The sequence below is a fragment of the Chenopodium quinoa genome, unplaced genomic scaffold, assembly GCF_001683475.1.
Source record: "Chenopodium quinoa cultivar QQ74 unplaced genomic scaffold, ASM168347v1, whole genome shotgun sequence".
Taxonomy (NCBI): domain Eukaryota; kingdom Viridiplantae; phylum Streptophyta; class Magnoliopsida; order Caryophyllales; family Amaranthaceae; genus Chenopodium; species Chenopodium quinoa.
The window spans coordinates 1,714,305-1,734,606 of record NW_018744062.1 but is presented as its reverse complement, the minus strand read 5'-3'; the positions used below and the strand labels follow the sequence as shown (position 1 = coordinate 1,734,606).

The following is a 20,302-nucleotide window of genomic DNA, read 5'->3' as shown; positions in this document are numbered from 1 at the left end:
CAACACATATTTTTAGGTATGTGGGGTAGTTGGAGTAATAAAAAATTGTAAAAAAAAGATAGTGCGGTTAAATAGTTGTTAACCCCAAGTAATGAATGTGAGAGGAGAGATATAATAATAATAATAATTAAAAAAAAAGTAATAGTGGGTTTAGGTGAGCACCATGAGTTGAAAGATATAATACTACGTATTTTAATGTAGCTTTTTGTCAAAAAAGATAGTGTAACACTTATTAAAATGCGACCGAATTTAGTTAGTATAACACTTAAAAAAACACGGAGGGAGTATGAAACAATGAAGAAAAAAAAATTGTCATGCTATATTTATGTATTTGGATTTTTAAATTTTCTCCATTTTTTTTTTATTTTAGTTCTTGTTTGGATTTGTTAAATTGTTTTCATTAATTGTCAATATTAAATATTGTATGACTTCAAACAAAAAAATTAGTGTACTTGGGGTAAAAAATTAAAAAATTCCGTATTAAAATTGGTGTTTGAAGTCTTAAAAAATGGCGTTGATGTAATGTGGGAGGTTATTGCGTGATCCTAATTGTAGGTTCAATGTGGTGGACTCGTGGTCACGTTTCTCACTTTTATCCGCAGCCCAATTGCCCCAACCAAATGCATACTATGGCCTATGGGCTGCTTGTTGAGTTGTTGCATACATGAAGTTAGTCCTGGAACTTTCTTTGATATACACATTTGTAATCTCGTACAGAACTTTAACCAAAACTTGACACCAATGAAGAACAGAACATTTTTACACATCGATTACTACCACAGCCTAGTTCAGCAAAGTGCTCATTGTCTCACATTTCACCTTCATCTTCCATGAACTTTTACTTGGGGTGCCAGAACATTCCCTTGATTCCCTCTGGATCTGGTTCAAATCCTAAATTTTGATAGAAGTCAACAACTGCAATGAACATATATATGTCAATGTCAGAATTCGTTTATTTTGCTGAAAATAAGTCAGATACAAGCATACAACACGAACAATTTTCCGAAGAAGACTTGAAAGAGGGAAGAACAAATTATCCTTGTTTCACACGACATCTTCATGTGAAACCACTTTCATAGACGCTTAGCTTGTCATTGTGGATAGTAAATGCATATCTTTTCAGTGTCTATGTAATAAAAATCTTACCTTTACTATCTGCAAAGAGAGAAATGTTGCCAATATCCCTCTGTAACAGAGCCCTTATCATCTTCTCCACAAGAGCCTTTCCAAGCCCTTGACCCTACATCAGAACCAGATGGTGTACTGTTATGCACCTAATATACAGTGTCCAGCTTCCGTCAGGAAACACACACACACACACACACAAACAAGCAGTGGCACAACAAATTTGTCCGCCACACATCAAGGAAGGTTATGCAAACTGGTTCAGGCTCAAGGAAACTAGTGCTATTTGATAACGATACCCACCCCGCCCCAGCCTTACAGATAAAGAGATTAAGGTTTTTGCAATGAAAATGCATGATCTGATAAAGTGATAAGTAAAAACATAGACCTGGTCACTCAGAATCTTGCACATATTAGAGCACTAACTTGCAGCAAAGCTAAATGTCCAGATAAATCGCATGCATAAACCTAGGCTGACATTCTGAGACTTCTCTGAGGACCTCATATGCAAATGGCAAGACAAGCTATACTCCAGTAACACAAACAACTAATTCAGTAGCATACTATAAAATACAATAATAAATAAATAAAAAATTAAAAAAAAAGGCACAAACTTTATTGCACAAGCTATGCATGATCCTACTTCTATGTTCTGCAAATACATGCTTAATCCAAAATAAAATCGTAGTGAATTTCCCTAGTCAAATGTTCAAATTTTATCTTAATTTTGATGACAATATATAACTACGAAGTATAAATTTTAATTGACTAGTTGGAAAATTGCAACCTAAGATCAACAAGTTTAGTTTAGGTCACCTACAGAATTTTTTTCAAAAAAAAAAAAATTGTTTGAGCAAACAATAGTCAAAGATGAATTTTGCAGAACGCCAGAACTCAAGAAGTTAACCATGACAGTTGACTTGTATTCAAGTTTGATACAGCTTGTACAAAATTGCTTACATTCACAGTTTTGCTCTTTTAGTCATATAAGACGGGAGAGGGATATGTTAGCAAACTATGCACAGCTTCATCCTCTTGATGATTTGGTTACACATATAGTATATAGCTTGAGAATTTTACAGAGATAACCTGTGATGTAGCTAGTCAAGTCAGAAACATTTGTTATCTACAAAATTCTCCCCTTGTTGTTGGTGATCAATATGTTATAGATAATCAGAAAGCACCTAGCTTCACTAAAATTTGAAAATTGAACACCCTTCCAACTCAACCTTTCCCATAGTAGTCTAAATGTATGCAGATAACCACATTAATAAATAAATCTCAATTAATCTCCAGTTAAAAGATAACCTGGTAAGATGGATCAACAAGAACATCCCAAATTGTAGCATTGAAGGCATGATCAGATGTAGCACGAGCCATTCCAATGAGCGTCTTGTAGTCATCACCTTCTGTTAGATAACTTTGCACAATAGAATAAGATGTCCATCATTTACTTATACAAAGAAGTGGGATAGAGTAAGGGTATTGGGGGAATTATGCACAATCTCCACCCAATATATAGCCAACTTTAGGCAGGGTCACATTGTTAGAAATTTGAGATGCATCTACAAATTACCTGCATCAGGTGATTTACGAACAGAATGCAGTGTGGCAACCATGTAACTATTTTTCAAAGCTGCACCAAGTTTTGAGAGTGGCCTACGGGGCCAACCTACCTGTCGAGGTGATAGAGTACGGTCAAGCAGTGAATATAATCAATAGATAGTTTAATGGTAGCCAGACAAAACATACTCACTCCCTGACAATGACTACTTTTCTTTTGTGTTTAGCTATAATCCATCCCTCTTGGAAATTTTTAAGAAAAGCCCCACAATCACCTTATCACATAATGCCTGTAGGTCATACAAATCAACATCTCCACCAGAAGAAAAGATTATTTGTTCAACAGACCCATCTGTTTGAGATTTTTCAGCAAGCACAAATTCTTCAGGCAAAGGCTCCTCCTCTTCTTCAGTAGGAATTGTTGGTTCAATAACTTGTGTTGTATTGTTTTTCAAGATTCTGTAACAGCAAGCATGTTATCTACTATTCAGATTCCATTAAAGAAGACATAACTTAAGCATTAAGGGAGTAGGTATCACACCATCTCCAATCACTCGGCAATACAATTTACTCCCTCCATCAGTCCATCTCCAAATAGAAGTCTCATTTCGTCCACAAATCATGTCCTTATATAAAAGTCTCAATTCACCTTTATCTATTCACTTAAAATCGACAAAGCCCTACTATCATCTTTTTCTATCCATATTTGACCAACTAAGCCCCCCTATCTATCCACCTATAACCAACCAAGCCTCACTATTATACACCTTTCTAACAATGTGAGCAAAAGGCAAATGAAAATGTTATTTGGGGGCTGGGGGAAGGGGGGGGGGATAGTTTAAAGAAATACCTTTCTGAAAGAGTTCATTAAAAGTTGCAATTTTATGCAAAAACTAAATGTTATGCGTGTATATAACAATTTGACAAAACATATATGCTCCTAATATCTTGTTATTTTGGATGGTTATCAATGTGCTTTTAGGGTATATGCTACTAGTAAAAGTATTAAGTTGAAAAGGGAGAAACATTGTAGTAGATTAGGAGTATTATCTAAGAAGGAAATGTGCATGAGGGTTTCCTTAATTGGAGTAATTCCAAAGTGATCTCACTTACTTGAGTGTTTGTACAACACAGGTGTTTCTCATCTAATTAGGTGTTAAGAGAAGGTCTTTCCTCTTCCTCTATTAATAAAAAACTCAACATTTTTAAAAAACAAACACTAGACCCAAGAGCAAGAAGCTGGTAAAAAGAGCTAATAATGGAACAATAATATGGTTCCATAAGAGTCTTAGAGCACAATAGTAGCACCTAGGGACATATATTTTCTTCATGGGCCTCCCTCATCTTCTATTGTCGCGCATCGCGTCATTTAAACCAACCTTAGTGTATGCATTATTATCTATCCAATATACATATCCTACTCCAAATAAAAACTAGTAATTCATTTAATCCTTTGTTAGTCTGATCAAACATTCAACATTACAGTACATTATAATCTGTGTTTCTAATTGAAAGGGCTTCAGAAAGAATGAAATTGAGAAGGAAAAGAACATACCCAGATCGAATGGATTCCCAAAAACTAGCCTTGAGCTTGAGGGTACAAAATCTAAGCTTTTTGGTTCCTGCAGTTTGAGATGAAGAATCAATAAGTTGAATAAGTTAAATTAATCAACCAAATAGTTGGAGAAATAACCTGTAGTAGAGAATCCATAATAATAAATGGGATTGGGACTGAGACTGAGACTGAGATGAGAGAAGAAGAGTTGTTGAGATTGATTAAGAGCAGGAGCCCTGCAACAAGATTAGATGAAGAAGAGAAAGGGCTAATTAGATGAAGTACACAACAAAATAGAAAAGAGAAGAAAACGCATAATACCGAGAAGAAAGAGAAAGGGCAATTGAAGAAGAAGCGTGCATAATTGCCGAATTGTTGATTGTTTTTTAAATCCAAAGAATTGTTGAATGTTGAATGTTGAATGTTGAGGAAAATAACAGTGACTACAGAGCTACTGCGGTAGTGTCTGTGTGTCTGTGTGCCACATCGCGCACGCTTTCCTTCATTCAATCCTGTTACTCACCCATCCTCAATTCTTCATTACTCAACCAGGAGCCCAGGACCCTACATCCTTTTTTTTTCTTTTCTTTTTTTCTTCTTCTTTTGTATTCCAAAATTGACCTTTTTGCATAACCCTTTAGAATGTGAGAATAAAGGTCCGTTCTCATACGTTAATTTCAGTTCAGTTCAGTTCAGCCCAACTCTTAATTTCCTTCTCTTTTAAAATATTCATTTCAGCTTAGCTCAGCTCAGTTCAGTTCAATTCAGTCGATTTCAGTCTATTAGAACAGACCCTAAGACTACGTTCTTTTGGACTTATTTTTATTTTAGTTGGTTTCAACATTTCATTTAATTTTACTCCTTAGTTGAGAGTAAGGAATAGCTCAAGTGGTTAGAGTATCCCTTTCGATTCCAAGAGATCTTAGGACCGATTCTCATTGTTTAATTCATTTTAGTTCAATTCAGTTTTATCATTTCAGTTTAAATAGTCCAAAAGAACAAGGTAAGAATTTTGAGGACTAGTGTTGTCTATATAGGTAAATTGAAATTCAACTTATCTAAAGTTTCTCATATGTTATTAGGTAAATTGAAATTCAACTTATCTAAAGTTTCTCATATGTTATTTAAACTGATATAGTGGTTTTTTTTTGAAACTAATAAAGATTATTGAAAAGCTTAACACTCATTTCAAGATCTTATTTAAGTTGAGATGTGTTTTATGATTACCTATAACTTTATTTTGCCACCACTGATATGAGTTATTTTGTGACAATTGTTCCAAGGGTAACACAAACCTTCTAGCACCCTATTGGAAAGGTGGAATTATATTTCAAGAATAACTATTCATATTCCTAAGGAATAGTTTTATTTTTTTTAAAGCTCAATATGTTTCTCTAATTATTAAAAAAAAAAAAAAAGAGTTGTATGTGACCAAAGCCATTCAAATTTGCCTGATCGTTTTGTAAAAAATAAAAAAAAAATACCTGATCGTTTTGTCAAAAAAAAAAAAAAAAAAAAAAAAATTTGCCTGGTCGAGCTCAAGAGTGACATTCTTCGCTTTGCAATACAACTCCAACAGAGTATGTGATGAACATTTTGCTCTCAATTGAACATACAAATATACAATACAATATAGTATAAAGGAAATATCACACATATAATTGTACGTTCTTTTACTATAATTTTTTGATTTTTTTTAGTATCATAATTAACAATCATGCATGCATCATATATTCATATGCCTAAGTGTAAGATCTTAGCTTTAGCAAATTACAACTTCATATGGGATATGACAAACATTAACTTGTAATTCTCATCTCAGCATATTCTTTGGCAATTAAAATGAAAAATAGAAATAGCCTAATAGACTTATAGACATGACAATTAACAAGGCGCTATAAGTTGACGAGTAAACCCAAAATAAAAGTAAGAATCTTGGTCTTGGAGATTACTTAGCTTGTTCATTCTAATTAGATGAGAGGCAATAGAGTGATTTATTGGGATCCTAAAAAGGTAGAGAAGAAGGGAAGGCGTGAGATTAAGGAAGGAATTTTTTGGATCATCCCTAAAAATGTAAGGAAAAAAAATGGTTGTTTGGTGATCCAGTCAACAACAAAAGAGTAAAAATAATTATCCATAAAGATTAAAGGGACAATACATGTGTACTTTCCCATTCCCATACCCTTAAATATTATAAGACATCCCCACAAACACACCCAATTATTCACTTTCACTATTATTTTCTTGAGTTCCGGAGCTCCCTCTCCCTACCTTCCCACCTTTGTCCCCACTCTCCATTCCTTGCCTTTTTCCTTTTCCTAACATCATTTGAAATAAAATTAGAATTTTTGTCTGATTAATTTTATATACAACATACAAGATTTGATTATTATTTCATTTTCCGTGCTAGATGATAAATTATCAATTATTTTTAGGGGAACATCCTAAGAGACTGTTACATAATTTTCCGTTTGTTTTAAAGATGATTTATAATTGATGACACATTGTCGTTGAGTTGACACTTTAAGATTTCTCCCTATAGTTGTAAAACGGAATATGTAAAGATGATTTAAAACCGATGATATATTGTGGTAGGGGCACAAACTCTAAGCTGTAGCTAAAAGTAAAATTTGAATGTGAATTGAGAGAAAGAAGCATGTGGTGGGGAGGGTGATAAATGAGGCAATAAATAGGATAATAATGGGGATGTAATTGTGAGACAAAAAGCTTCCAAAGTGAAATCAAAAAAAGAGAAAGCAAAAGCAGCAGTCAGTCAGACAGAGACTCAAGATTGAAGAATTGAAGCTCCAGAGTCCAGAACATACAAACAAAGATTTTCCCATCATTTCCTCTTTCTTTTCAATACTAGCTACAATTTAGCCTAAAGAAGAAGATAATGAGTGTGAAATGATTGAGGAAAAAAAATAGAGAGAAATTATTACTTGTATTAAAGATAGAGAAAACTCAAACAATGGTAGCAGAAGATAAACACCAACTCTCTACCCATCCTTTACCTGATTCCAAGCTCTGCACTACTTTGAATAACCGGTAATTTTCTCATATGATGAATTTTGATCTCAACAATAATATTATTACTGTATTCATGGTCATGCCGACATGTATGTTATGATTACAGCACTCATGATATTCTTTCATTGTTGCTAGCAGCATCTTTCAGGACGTTGCTGGGGACATTACTGTTGTCGTCGATGGCGAATCCTTTCTACTGCACAAGGTCAATTCTCCTAGTATCAATTCTTTTGTTTCAGCTTGCTATCTATCTAGAGGAATATTACAGTATTACTATCTGTCAAATGTCAATTACTGTATTCATGTACCGATGACTGTACTGTTTGGTTTGTGGATTTATATTATAGTTTCCCCTAGTCACTCGAAGTGGCAAAATCAGAAAAATGGTTGCAGATGCCAAGGATTCCAAGGTCTCCAAGTTGGAGCTTCACAACCTACCAGGGGGTTCTCAAGCATTCGAGCTCGCTGCCAAGTTCTGCTACGGCATGAACTTTGAGATTACAGCAGGTAATGTGGCCTACTTGCGCTGTGCTGCTGAGTACTTGGAAATGACTGAAGACTATCAGCAAGAGAACCTAATTGTAAGAACAGAAGCTTATCTTGATGAGGTGGTTGTTCAGAGTATTGAGAAATCTGTAGAAGTTCTCTCTGCCTGTGAGTCCCTACCTATTTCCATGGTTGAAGAGGTGGGAATTCCAAGCAGATGTGTGAATGCCATTGCTGCCAACGCGTGCAGAGAGCAGCTGGCTTCGGGTTTTTCACATGTAAGTTGCCATGAGGATGACTCGGCAGAATTAAAAGAAGCTGCAGGCTACATTGAATGGTGGGTTGAAGATCTGTCTGTACTCAGGATAGATTTCTATCAGCAGGTCATCTCAGCTATGGCGAAAGCAGGTGTTGATACTTGCAGTATCATCGCGTCTTTGATGCATTACGCACAAGAATGGTTAAAGGGCATTGGAAAACTTCAGATATGGAATCCAGCAAGGTTAAGACCACATTGTGGCACACAAGAGCATGACCAGAAGGTGATTATTGAGGCCCTTGTCGATCTTCTTCCAACAGAGAAATCGAAATCTTCACCAATTCCCCTTAGTTTCCTGTTTGGTTTGTTAAGGATGGCAATCATAGTGGATGCCAACATCTCCTGCAGGGTTGAGCTGGAGAGGCAGGTTGGTTGTCGGCTAGAAATGGTGTCTCTTGATGATCTGCTTATCCCGTCTGTTCACAAGGGAGATTCGTTGTTTGATGTTGACACAGTCTGCAGAATACTGGCAAACTTCCTTCAGCGGATGGAGGACGAAGAAACTACTGAAGATCAAAGTGGGTATGAATCACAAGGTTTTGGCTCTCCCACTCATGGTTCTCTATTGAAGGTTGGACGTCTTATTGATGCATATCTAGCAGAAATTGCCCCTGATCCTTACCTGTCCCTGCAAAAATTCACTGCTATTATTGAGGCTTTGCCGGATTATGCCCGAGTCATTGATGATGGGCTTTACAGAGCACTTGACATCTATCTCAAGGTACTTTAGATTACAAAACTGATACATATATATTTATTTTCACCTCTGGACCTGCCAATTAATAATTTGCTTGTGCAGGCTCACCCAATGATATCTGAAGATGAGCGCAATAAGTTGTGCAAATACATTGACTGCCAAAAGCTCTCAAATGAAGCTTGCAACCATGCTGCACAGAATGATCGGCTCCCAGTTCAAATGACAGTGAGAGTTCTCTATTTTGAGCAGCTTCGATTGAAGAATAGCATGTCAGGAAGTTCAGGAGATGCACTGTTCTCCCAAAAAATTAGCAGCGGCATCCCAAGTGCTGCAATGTCCCCCAGAGATACGTATGCATCCTTGAGGAGGGAGAACCGAGAACTGAAGCTTGAGATCTCAAGGTTGAGAATGAGGCTCAATGATTTGGAGAAGGAGCAGACTTGCATGAAACAAGATATGTTGGGCAAGTCAGGAAATGGTAAAACATTTTTAACTTCACTCTCAAAAGGAATAGGGAAGATTGGGATTTTCAGCACTCCAATGGGAAACAAGCGACAAAAATCAGGAAGGAAAGGAAAAACTGCACGTAGTCGAAGGCACTCCGTTTCTTAGGATAATCAGATGGATCCAGAAGCTGCCTCCAGGTGGAATACAGTAAACAGAAGATAAAGACATGGAACTCAAGAAAACATGGTGATATATCAGGTCAAATTCTATCTATGATAGTACTATAATTTAGCATATATGATAAATTCTTGAGCACTTTACCTTCTTACTGCAGCTTCTGTATCCAAAATGCTAAGGCTTTTGCATCCTAATAAACACCAACAGACCTTTGACCTCCAAAAACATGAGCATGTATGGTATATACATCAACAAATTTGTAATTGTCATGATTTACAGAAGGGAAAGCATGCTTAAGTACCTATTTTTGTCTTCCCTATGTGTTCGAGCCTTGGAGACAAACCGGTATTTGATCATACTTTCCTGCTTCTGAAACAGAGATGAGCGAGGCACAAATCTTTCAACAAAATAGTGTATTAATACTGAAGTATTGTATTTATTTCGAATGCTCCAATATCTTGCCTCCTATATATGTGCTTATCATCAATAGACTAAAAAAATGAATTATTCTGACAAGTAAACAAATACAGTTAATTGCCTTGAACTCAATCTTTGCATAAATGAAGTTGCAAAGTATTGTTCTGGGAAATGGGAATTATTACATCCTCCAATATAACATTAAGCTCTTGTGCAAACTCTCCCAAATGAAAAAGAGGTTTTCAAACAGTTAGCAGAATGTCTTTTTATTCTAGGCTTGATGAATGATAAATACATTATTTTGCTTCTTATTAGCAAAGCCAAATCAGAGATAATGCAACTCATATGCAAGCATCAAGGACTCTGTATGTGTCCATTGAATGGACCCCAATACAAACTCTATCCGAAAATGTGCTTGCGTATCTGCAATGAAAAGTTAAAATCAGATAAGCAGCTTGTCGGAAATTCGTTTGATGCTACACACTTGTTGGCTGTTGCAACAAAAATTTCTTGTTAATAGCATAAAAAACATTCGTCACTAGTACAGACCTGAGGTAACTTCTGCTGAAAGGCCACATTCAGACGTGCATCCAAAGTATTTTCACACACTATCTTTCCATCATTTGAAGCCAACACTACTCCTCCCGAGCTTTTAAACACAAGAAAAAGCAACAGCAACTTAGTATCATAAGCATTATTTTGCTAAGCTAATCAAGTACCATAGCATTATGATAATATAATCCTACTTGTAGGTATCAGAAATGACATAAAGATTAGTGATTAGAGGCTCACAATATATATCTTGTAAGAAAGCAAATGAATGACACAAATCAGTAAGGCATAAAAACAGAAACAAGGATGCAGTAACAACTAACAGCGAAGGTCCAGTATATGGAAAAATTAGAGAGGCGAAAGAGGTGAGATACCATGAGGGACCATGTTCTTGTGAGGCAGAGGGAGGTGAGATATCATCAATGGTAATTGTGGGTGCCTGTACTTTAGCTTTTTCAGCATATTCCCTCTTAGAATCCTCAAGAACATACTCAACCGCTTTCTTATCCATCTCCCTGCAGCGTAACAGTACAGAAGGTTCCTTTAAGCGTAGTAACCCCTGAAATTAAAGAATACTAGAGTAAGTTAGAAGCAGTTCCAAGATTCCAAAACCAAATAAATAATCGAGCTTATAATACAAAAAGAAAATAAGACCTGAACAATCAAGGCTTGGAGAAGCTTGTTGTAGTTGTAGGGATTCTTGTCATCAGAAAAGGCTTGGAGAAGTTTCTTGTAGGAGTAAGCATTGGGGTTGTCAGAAACACGAAGAAGCTCCTTAGAAGCTGCTTCCTTCATGTCATTCACAATCTCATCTTGAGCTTGTAAGTACTTAATCCGCGAGGCATTCAGCTGCATCGAATACTCGCTGCATTCTCCAAACAATCAAACAATTTTCAATGATTTATCTATCTACTGTAACTTTACATATTGATGCTTACATCTTTTTGCGAACCTCGACTTGTTTATTCTTGCGTTCATAATCTTGTCTAATCTTTTTCTTCTCAGCTTCAACTAATTGTAATTTCTCAATGTTGAATTCCTAACAATGTACGGATGTACCATACATTACCCAAAATCCAATTGTGAATAACACAACTTATTTTTATTCTTAAATTAATTAATTGACAAGCAAACAAATATGATACGAGTAAATAATTCGTTCAGGGAATTGAATAATGAGTCCAACCAACTTTGGAAATGATACAAGGATTTAAAATAAATACGACATTATCTATAACATTCGGAACAAGAACATCTTTTAGAGACGGAAAGGAGTAATAATAAAGAAAAAACCTCCTCAGCAGAGACAGAGATTTCGTTGGATTTTTCGAGGGCCTCTTGGCGAATGAATTCGACCATTTGCTGAATCTGCTTGGATACGTCTCCATCGTCCATGTTAATTAATGAAAAGGGATTGAAACAAAAATTGAATTGCAAAGCCAATAATAATCTTATAAGTTATAAAATAAGGATCTTGTTTGTTTGTGTAATTATAATTTTGTAAAATGCTTCCGAATTGCCGGCAGATTGTTCAACCTTTGAATAATTCCTCTTCCATTCATTCACTTAACTTATAACTCTGTCACCCGTCTTTTATTTTTGCCGCTTACGTGTACCCCATTTCTTTTTTGCTAACCAACCAACAAATTTTGTAGCCCATTTATTTCTCTTTTAATTTTCATTATTATTCTCTTACACTAAAAAAAAAAAAAACAAATACAAGTAAATGATTTTTTTAGATTCTTGACAAAATAATAAGGGATAGGGGCGTGTATTTTAATAAAATTGTTTATGTTAGATGTAATTCTCCATTCAAATTAAGCTTTTAAATAGTTACATTTCAAATGTTCCAAATTTACATACATGTAGGAATTAGGAAATTAGCACATCTCTAAACATTACTAAAATTGATCAGGGAACAAAGTACATAGGATTGGGAAATTTAAATGTTCGATCACCACTAAAATTGCCTTGAAGATCACTCCATTGGTCTCCTACATTTCCCCAAATCCTATACCCTTGCTCCATTATTTGTCGGCGAATCTCAGACTTGTACATGACTGCACTCTGTCCTCTATACTCCGGCGACCTTAGCAAGTCCAATGCAATGATTCACACACGAGTAAAGTAAAGTTAGCAACATGGTCAAATGCCAACAACGTAACTATATGAAGAAATAATATAATGCATGTACTAACCTCATTATGAGGCGTTCATAGCCAACAAAACCTTGATTTAGTAAATTATCAACAGTAGCTTCGCCAAGGGTCTCTTGATCTCTCCCAGTCAATAAGATGACCTTAAATCCAACTTGAATTAATTTGTTAAACAAATCCAACACGGCGGGAATGGCTGGACTCTCTCCTTTAGAAGCCCACGTTTTAAACTCCGTTGGATTATATGGATCACACCTACAACAAAACAGTAAAATGAGACACAAGTTAATTAAGGACGGATAATATAAATTGGTTGCTAATCTAAATTAAGGATGGCCTAGCTAGGCGTTACCCAAAGCGCTTGGCTCGATAGTAATAGAGGTTGGAGAGGCAAGTGTCGTCGACATCAAAGATCCAAGCATCAAACCCATCACCAAGGGGAGTAACGCCATCCAAATAACCATAAATTTGGTCAATAATCAAGTTAATATCGCGGTAATATTGGCCTCCCACCATGTAGCCCTGTACATGGCGCCAACACTCAGTAGGGATGGTTCTCCAACCTCTCATGTTGTTAGCTTCGACGGCCATCCTCCAGCTAAGGCAGTAGGCTTCACTACTATTACTACTTGTCCCGTTTATTATTGCTTGGCCTCCTGTTGCTGAATGCCGCTTTCTATGCCTCCCTCCTTTCGCCTTTCTCACTTCCTTGGCAATTGTCGTCGATATCAATAACAACAACATCATCACTATAACCTCCCTCTTCCATTTTCCCATTGCTGCAACCGTCCATGCCATGTTACAACTTGGTTCCATTGCATGCATATAAAGATATTCAATGTATAGAATGTTCTAATAATGCAATTAAGAACTAACAAATAAATACTATACTCAAGTGCTCAACTAGTCAACTCTACTAAAATCAATTAATGACTAGACCTTTTTTATCAAAAGCGTGCAGATTCAACCCTTTTAAATGTTTAATGATAGATACTGCGCACTTAATTATTACCTATTGTTTCGGTTGAAAACAATGGGACCTTGCCGAAGGTCCACTGAAATGGAGAAGACTGGATTCGATCCAAGCTGTGTTGGGCCGAAGGTTTCCTGCACAGTGAACACACGTAAACTAGCCTCGGGGGTGTTTCCGAGGAAGGCCCCTCCGATGCTAAAGTCAGTACAATGTGTAAAAAGGAAGACACTATGCAAGAGAGTTTTGTAGCTTGAGGCTTTTGTGGAGTATTTCTCAATGCAAGAATGAGCATATGAATTGGAATAATCAGTGTATGTGATAATGTATGTGATCTCCTCTTGAATGTGTTAATATGATGGCTTTTATACCTTGTCATACTTGGAGAGGTTGGGCTTTAGCCCAATTGGCTTACTTTGTGGGCTGACTTTTGACTTTTGAGCAATTGGAGAGTTGAACCTTGACCTTGGGCTTTTAATTGGATCATTTAGTGCTCAGGCCCAATTTTGACTAAATTGGACCCAAACAACTTGCCCCCCAGACCCGATTTGGAAGAATGACGGGTCGGGTTTGATTTAACTCAGAAAAGGAGGGAAGTAAATGATTTAATTGATCCAAAAATTTGAATTTAAACCGTAATTAATGAGATAACAACGGTTAATGATTTGCGGAAGTTGGACGGATAATGGGCGGTTTAATCACAAGACATGTGTTTAATGGTTACTTAGTGGGTACTTAAGAGAAATTAAAGCACAGACTCTTCGTATCCCGTACCTGGAGATATAAACAGAGGCGCGTCATTCTCCTCACTTATTCACCAACACAAACCCAGAATTCTTCGAGAGAGAAACCAAGAACCCGCATCAAAACTTCGCAAATTCCCCCGAGCATTGAGCTTAGAAACTGAGACTTGCCACTACGAACTCGTAAATCGGCAACTTTCGCTTCAGATTAAGGTAAATTCCTTTGATTTCAGTTTATTTTTCTTCGAATTCGAACTCCTTCCCCTTTTCTTTCGACTTTTCTCTTCGAAATAATCCATGGCAAGAGGAGTTAGAGGTAGAGCCCGTGCTCCAAGAAGAGCAAGGCCGATTCCCGATCCTAGGAATAGGATTGGGACCTGGAATGGTCAAAGGCCGGAGTCTGACCCTGCTGAAGGGATTAGGGCGACTCCCCTTTCCTCGGCTCCTCCTCAAAGAACGGATGAGCCGAGTGCTTCTGGACGGGACGATGAAATTCCCGCTGTCCTTTGGGATATCCTCCCTGGGTTTTCAGAGTGGGAGAATGCCGAAGTCGCTTCGGCCATGATAAAGAACCGCCCCTACTCATGGTGGGTAGAGAACGCCGATCAATATCGATTTGCTGAGCAAATTGAGTTGCACTACGGCATTTTTGAAGCTGATGGATATTGGTGCCGAATGCCCTCAGCATCCGATAGAATCCATCGTCCACCCCCGGGGTATGTGGGGGTGTACACGAGACAGCTTCAGTATGGGCTGAGGTTCCCTTTGGACGTTTTCGTCCGAGACTTGCTGATCCATTACAACATTTCCCTATGTCAGCTAACCCCCACCAGCATCCGAAGGGTGATGACATACTTATGGGTCTGCAAGTTCTTCAAATACGTGCCGAACCTGCACTGCTTCAGAAAGCTCCATCGGCTAGTGCCAAATATTCAGAGTGGGCACGGAAGCCATGGTTCTGGGTGGTATCGGATTGAGTCCCGGCCCCAATACTTGACCATGTGGCCAAATGACTCTTCAGACAAGGACTGGAGAGGTCAATGGATTTGGGTTAGGGCACCCATAGATCCGGGCCACCCTTGCGTCTTCAGCGCTCCCCGGTACTTAGCTGAGCCTGATCCCGAAATGGGAAGTCTAGGTCCCCCCGCAGATAACGGGGCGGATCCGAACCTGGATCAGCAACATATCTTCGGCAAGCTGCCGAACCCGGGGGGGAGTGGTCGAATGCAGCATATCCCGGAGACTTGGCTCCCCGATACGCATTACGTTTTCCAAGAGAATATGCTAGCAGCTGTTGGCCTCAGCCGAAAGTTTAAGGATGGTAAGCTTCTTCGGCTGGGGCCGAGGCTTTTAACTACCTCTTTTTCTTCTCTCGCTTTGCTTTTTTATGCTGTGCCAACATATCTGAGCTAAACTTTTTCCCTTTCCTTTTTTCAGAGCGGGACGAGACCAACGTTGGTATTAACTACGCTCGTCTTGGTGTTAACCGAGAGCGAGTTGTAACTGAACGGGCCCCGTCTATCACTGAGCCGAGGCATAGGGAAGTTCATCTGGACTCTTCCCACTTCCAAATTGAGGCTGTTGCTCTGTATCAGAGGCAGAAGCCTTGGTGGAAGAAGAGAGACCCTTGGTTTCAGCTGCTGAACGAAGAAGCTGAAGCTGCCCGCACAGCCGAAGAGGTTGCACGGGTACTTGAGGCTTGTGAAGGAGGAGAAGGGTCCTCCAGAGCTGCTGAAGCCGAAGCTGCAGCTAGAGCAGCTGAAGAAGACGAGGCTTTGCTGAAAACCTCGGTGAGTTTTCAGACAACTTTTTTTTTTTTTTTTTTTTTTTTTTTTTTTTTTACTCACACTCTTCTTCCCCCCTGTCTGTTACAGTCTGAAGAGAGTAACAGACACAGAGAAGGCAAAGCTCCTGTTCGTCCCGAAGATCAAATACAAGAGTCTTCAGACTCAGATATGGACGAGCAGCCCCTTCTGAAAAGGCGCCGAAGGATGGCCATCATCGGCCCTCATGATTTTCAGCAGAGGCCGATGACCATCGGCGTCGCAATAAGGGAACCTGAGGAAGGCAATGGATCGCCGAGGGTTCCCCAGCCAACACCCCAATCTCCTCAAAAGACCCCTCCGCCACCTCCTGAGATGGAGGTGGATCAGAGAACTCCCGAACCTAAGGGAGGGGTCCAAGAAGAAATCAAGGAGAGTGCTGCTGAGCACGAAAATAAAGATGCCGTGATGTCAAGTGCTGAAGGCTTCACGGCAGATATCGCAAGAGAGGTTGAGGCTTTCGTCCTCACCCCTGAAGAAGAGGAGGTCATAGTACTTGACTCCTCTGAGAAGGACGATGCTGAGACAACCAAGGCTAATCAAGCTCCATCGTCGTCCTTCCCTTCTTTCCAGACTCTGCATTCTGGAGAAATGGGTTTCTCGGCCCCCCGAATTCCAATCCCAGATCACATCTGGGACCTCATATGGGGTCAAAACCGAGAAGGAGCTGCAGCCTACTTCGGCAATTTTGCTGGCATGTCCGAAGTAGACAGGGCAAGGATCTGGTCGCTGAAGGCCACTGCTGGGATGGGCGAATCCAGTAGATCAGTTCCTGACCCAGCCAGGTCTAACCAACTGCTGATGATGCAGGTAATTTTCCTTCATTTCCTCCGAAATTCAGCTCTATTTTTTTCTTATTACTTATTTTTTTTTTTTGTCTTCCTGTTTTCAGTTCGTGCACAATCAGACTCTCACTGTAGAGCTGATTGATACCCTACAAGATAGGGTAGACGCTGCTGTGCACGAAAGGAAGGTGGCTGAAGAGGAAGTTAAGCTTGCTAAGCTGAAGCAAGCAGCAGCTGAAGAGAAGCAGCAGGAGGTTGAGGAGTACGGTAAAAAAGCTGCCGAAGCTCTGAAAACCTTCTGCGATGCTATGGAGATGGAGGTTTTTCCCCCACTGATGGAAGGGGAAAAATTCCTCCAGGAGCATATGGGAGTGGACGTCTCCAAATTCAAGGCTGCTATTGAGAGCCGAATTCAAGAAGGAACTGCTGCACAAGCTGAAGTACAGCAGCGTCTAGAGGCTCTTGAAGCCAGCCGAATGGCTGCTGAAGAGTTGCTCCTGGCCAAAGACGTCCAACTCTCAGAGGCTGCTGCTGCTGCTGGAGCTCAAAGAGCTAAGTTCCAAAAGGCTGAGGATCAACTGCTGATCCAGAAAGTTGAAGTGGCCCAGGCTCAGACAAAGGCTTCCCAAATTCAGCAAGAGCTGAATGAGCTGAAAGGCTCCTCCTCCCAAGTCGCTGATGAGCTGAAGAAATCCAAGGAAGACTTGGAGGAGACCCAGAAGAAGCTGGCTGATGCTGAGGCTTTACTCAAAGTCCGTGTCTATACCCAAGAGGAATATGAGATGGGTTTCAGAAACGGATTCCGAGTATGCCGAAGAGTCTGCCTTCATGCTGAGCCGAAGCTGGACTGGTCTAAATGTGCTGAGTGGGTCCAGAATCCCGAAGACCCTCACATGAAGTTTGCAACTCCAGCTGAAGCTGAAATTCTTAAGGCTGAGGAAGCCGAAGAGGAAGCTGAAAGACTGGAGTTGGAAGCTAAGCAGAGGGAAAGGGAGGCTCGGCAAAGTGCAAAGCCCGCCTCTTCTGCTGCTGGGGCTGAGGCCACCATGGGACTCAACGCTGATCAGTCTGATCCCCCGGCTGAAGCATAGGAACTCGGGCAGTCGTCTTCAGAATCTTGCGGTTCATCATGTGCTTAACTTTAGACTTGCCGCTTTCTGAGTTTTTTGCCTTGTTTTTTTGCTTCAGCTTGCCTTGTCGTACAGCAGTTTTATTTTTTTGCTTATGTACGTATTTCGGCAGCTGTTATTTTCCGCTTGTGGGCGGCTGCCGATACTGAATTATTGAACTTGTAGCTCAATTTTTTTTTTTTTCTTCAGTTGCTTTATTTTTGAATGCTTTACTGTTTCTTTTCTTCAACTCTGCCGAACATAGCTGCACTGCGTGCTTCTTGCCCCCACAGAAATTGAAGTATGACTTTAGTTGAATAAGCAATTTCTGAACTTCTTCAAAATGGATATCCGAAACACAGGGCCAACTGAAGGCAATGCTTCTGGGATACAAGTCTTACTGAAGATTGACTGTCTGAAAGTTGGATATCCGAAACACAGGGCCAACTGGAGGCAATGCTTGGGATATTAGCTTTCTGGGACTAACCTCTTTAGAACAAGTCTTACTGAAATTTGACTTCAGCTGAAAGACCAGCGTTCTTAAAGAAGACGCATATCCGAAACACAGGGCCAACTTAAGGCAATGTTTCGGATAATGGCTCTCTGGGATACAAGGCTCAGTTAAGGCAATATCCCAGAATTGTCCATGGACTCATGTCTTTGGAGAACAGGTCTTACTGATGTTTGATTTCAGCTGAAAGACCAGTGTTCTTTAAAAAGACTGAGTTTTGTAAGCCATCTGAAACCCAGTTACCCGAAGGCGAAGGTTTCAGACGAGGCTGATTTAAAAAGGCTGTTATCCTTGATTTTCTGTCTATCTTTGAAAAATGGATACCCGAAACACAGGGCCAACTTAAGGCAATGTTTCGGATAATGGCTCTCTGGGATACAAGGCTCAGTTAAGGCAATATCCCAGAATTGTCCATGGACTCATGTCTTTGGAGAACAAGTCTTACTGAAGTTTGACTTCAGCTGAAAGACCAGTGTTCTTTAAAAAGACTGAGTTTTGTAAGCCATCTGAAACCCAGTTACCCGAAGGCGAAGGTTTCAGACGAGGCTGATTTAAAAATTTTCAACTGTTGCTGTTATCCTTGATTTTCTGTCTATCTTTGAAAAATGGATACCCGAAACACAGGGCCAACTTAAGGCAATGTTTCGGATAATGGCTCTCTGGGATACAAGGCTCAGTTAAGGCAATATCCCAGAATTGTCCATGGACTCATGTCTTTGGAGAACAAGTCTTACTGAAGTTTGACTTCAGCTGAAAGACCAGTGTTCTTTAAAAAGACTGAGTTTTGTAAGCCATCTGAAACCCAGTTACCCGAAGGCGAAGGTTTCAGACGAGGCTGATTTAAAAATTTTCAACTGTTGCTGTTATCCTTGATTTTCTGTCTATCTTTGAAAAAATGGATACCCGAAACACAGGGCCAACTTAAGGCAATGTTTCGGATAATGGCTCTCTGGGATACAAGGCTCAGTTAAGGCAATATCCCAGAATTGTCCATGGACTCATGTCTTTGGAGAACAAGTCTTACTGAAGTTTGACTTCAGCTGAAAGACCGGTGTTCTTTAAAAAGACAGGTTTTGTCAGCAATCTGAAACCCAGTTACCCGAAGGCGAAGGCTTCAGACGAGGCTGAATAAAAAACCCTCAAAGAGTAGATAGAACAAAGAAAATTTTGAAAGGATAAAAAGTTGTAAATTTTATATAAATGGCGGCTCCAAGGCCTGTCATTAGTTCAAAATGTACTTACAAAGATTGTTCTGCCCCGAAGGGTTTACACATGGTATTTTTTCAGTACATCAGCATTCTAGTGATTCTTCAACTCAGTTCCATCCAACTGCCGAAGTCGGTATGTCCCTGGCTGAAGCTCATCATAAATTTCATAAGGTCCCTCCCATGTAGCTGAGAGCTTCCCATGGATTCGGCCTTTCTGAACTGCAGCAGCATTCCGAAGGACAAGATCCCCAATTTTGAGAGGCCTTGCATGGACCTTCGGTTATGGGAGATGAGGTCTGAACTTATCCCGGGCATATCAGCTGCCGAGAAAGCAAACACATCTCTGTTATCCCGCAGGAGCTGAATAAGTTCACAACGGGTGTTAGGATCAAGGTCCATCCCGATTGTTACACATTTCTCAGCATCTCCTTCGGCCAACTCTGCTGTTTCAGTCTGTTGGTCCATGTCCATTGCCGATGGACTGGACTCTTCAGAATCTGGTCTGCTGCCAATGTCAGCAGGTGTCCCAGTCTTTGTGTTCTTCGGCTGGCTCTCTGAGTCTTTCGGCTCAGATGAAGAGTCAACCTTTTCCCTTTCGGGACCTTTTTCTCTGGGCACTGATCCTTGGG

General features: G+C 39.6%; 4 protein-coding genes across 8 annotated transcripts in view; 1 reads left to right on the top strand and 3 right to left on the bottom strand.

Moving 5' to 3' along the window:
* Positions 1–549: 549 nt before the first annotated feature.
* Positions 550–4,944, bottom strand: LOC110690742 (acetyltransferase NSI-like). Its single transcript, XM_021867629.1, has 8 exons — positions 4,565–4,944; positions 4,382–4,479; positions 4,244–4,310; positions 2,964–3,147; positions 2,702–2,801; positions 2,434–2,534; positions 1,147–1,240; positions 550–915 (listed from the first exon to the last, which is right to left on the bottom strand). The coding sequence occupies exons 1-8, from the start codon at positions 4,603–4,605 to the stop codon at positions 839–841; spliced, it is 762 nt and encodes a 253-aa protein (XP_021723321.1). The 5' UTR covers positions 4,606–4,944; the 3' UTR covers positions 550–838.
* A 1,074-nt stretch (positions 4,945–6,018) lies between these two features.
* Positions 6,019–9,853, top strand: LOC110690737 (BTB/POZ domain-containing protein At3g08570). 3 transcript variants are annotated; one of them, XR_002505150.1, is made up of 5 exons: positions 6,019–7,291; positions 7,409–7,478; positions 7,621–8,799; positions 8,878–9,480; positions 9,557–9,853. XR_002505150.1 is itself a non-coding variant. In XM_021867622.1 (4 exons), exons 1-4 carry the CDS (start codon positions 7,215–7,217, stop codon positions 9,385–9,387), a joined length of 1,836 nt encoding a protein of 611 aa, XP_021723314.1. In that variant the 5' UTR covers positions 6,019–7,214; the 3' UTR covers positions 9,388–9,853. The 3 variants fall into 3 exon arrangements, 2 of the variants coding, with proteins under 2 accessions (XP_021723314.1, XP_021723315.1); XM_021867622.1 differs by having other exon boundaries at positions 8,878–9,853; XM_021867623.1 differs by having other exon boundaries at positions 6,026–7,291; positions 7,412–7,478; positions 8,878–9,853.
* A 132-nt stretch (positions 9,854–9,985) lies between these two features.
* Positions 9,986–12,082, bottom strand: LOC110690739 (V-type proton ATPase subunit E2-like). The gene is made up of 6 exons (XM_021867627.1): positions 11,662–12,082; positions 11,307–11,407; positions 11,023–11,233; positions 10,743–10,927; positions 10,366–10,465; positions 9,986–10,239 (listed from the first exon to the last, which is right to left on the bottom strand). The coding sequence occupies exons 1-6, from the start codon at positions 11,761–11,763 to the stop codon at positions 10,216–10,218; spliced, it is 723 nt and encodes a 240-aa protein (XP_021723319.1). The 5' UTR covers positions 11,764–12,082; the 3' UTR covers positions 9,986–10,215.
* An 80-nt stretch (positions 12,083–12,162) lies between these two features.
* Positions 12,163–20,302, bottom strand: part of LOC110690738 (acid phosphatase 1-like) — a 20,980-nt gene continuing 12,840 nt past the window's right edge. The window contains exons 1-4 of one of the 3 annotated variants that reach the window (XM_021867625.1): positions 13,537–13,572; positions 12,877–13,303; positions 12,567–12,779; positions 12,163–12,457 (exon numbers count right to left, since the gene is read on the bottom strand). In XM_021867625.1, coding sequence (XP_021723317.1) covers positions 12,280–12,457; positions 12,567–12,779; positions 12,877–13,301 — 816 coding nt within the window. In that variant the 5' untranslated portion in view covers positions 13,302–13,303; positions 13,537–13,572 and the 3' untranslated portion in view covers positions 12,163–12,279. Of the gene's footprint in view, positions 12,458–12,566; positions 12,780–12,876; positions 13,616–20,302 lie in introns of those variants that run through there. The other 2 variants (XM_021867626.1, XM_021867624.1) reach the window with 2 other exon arrangements.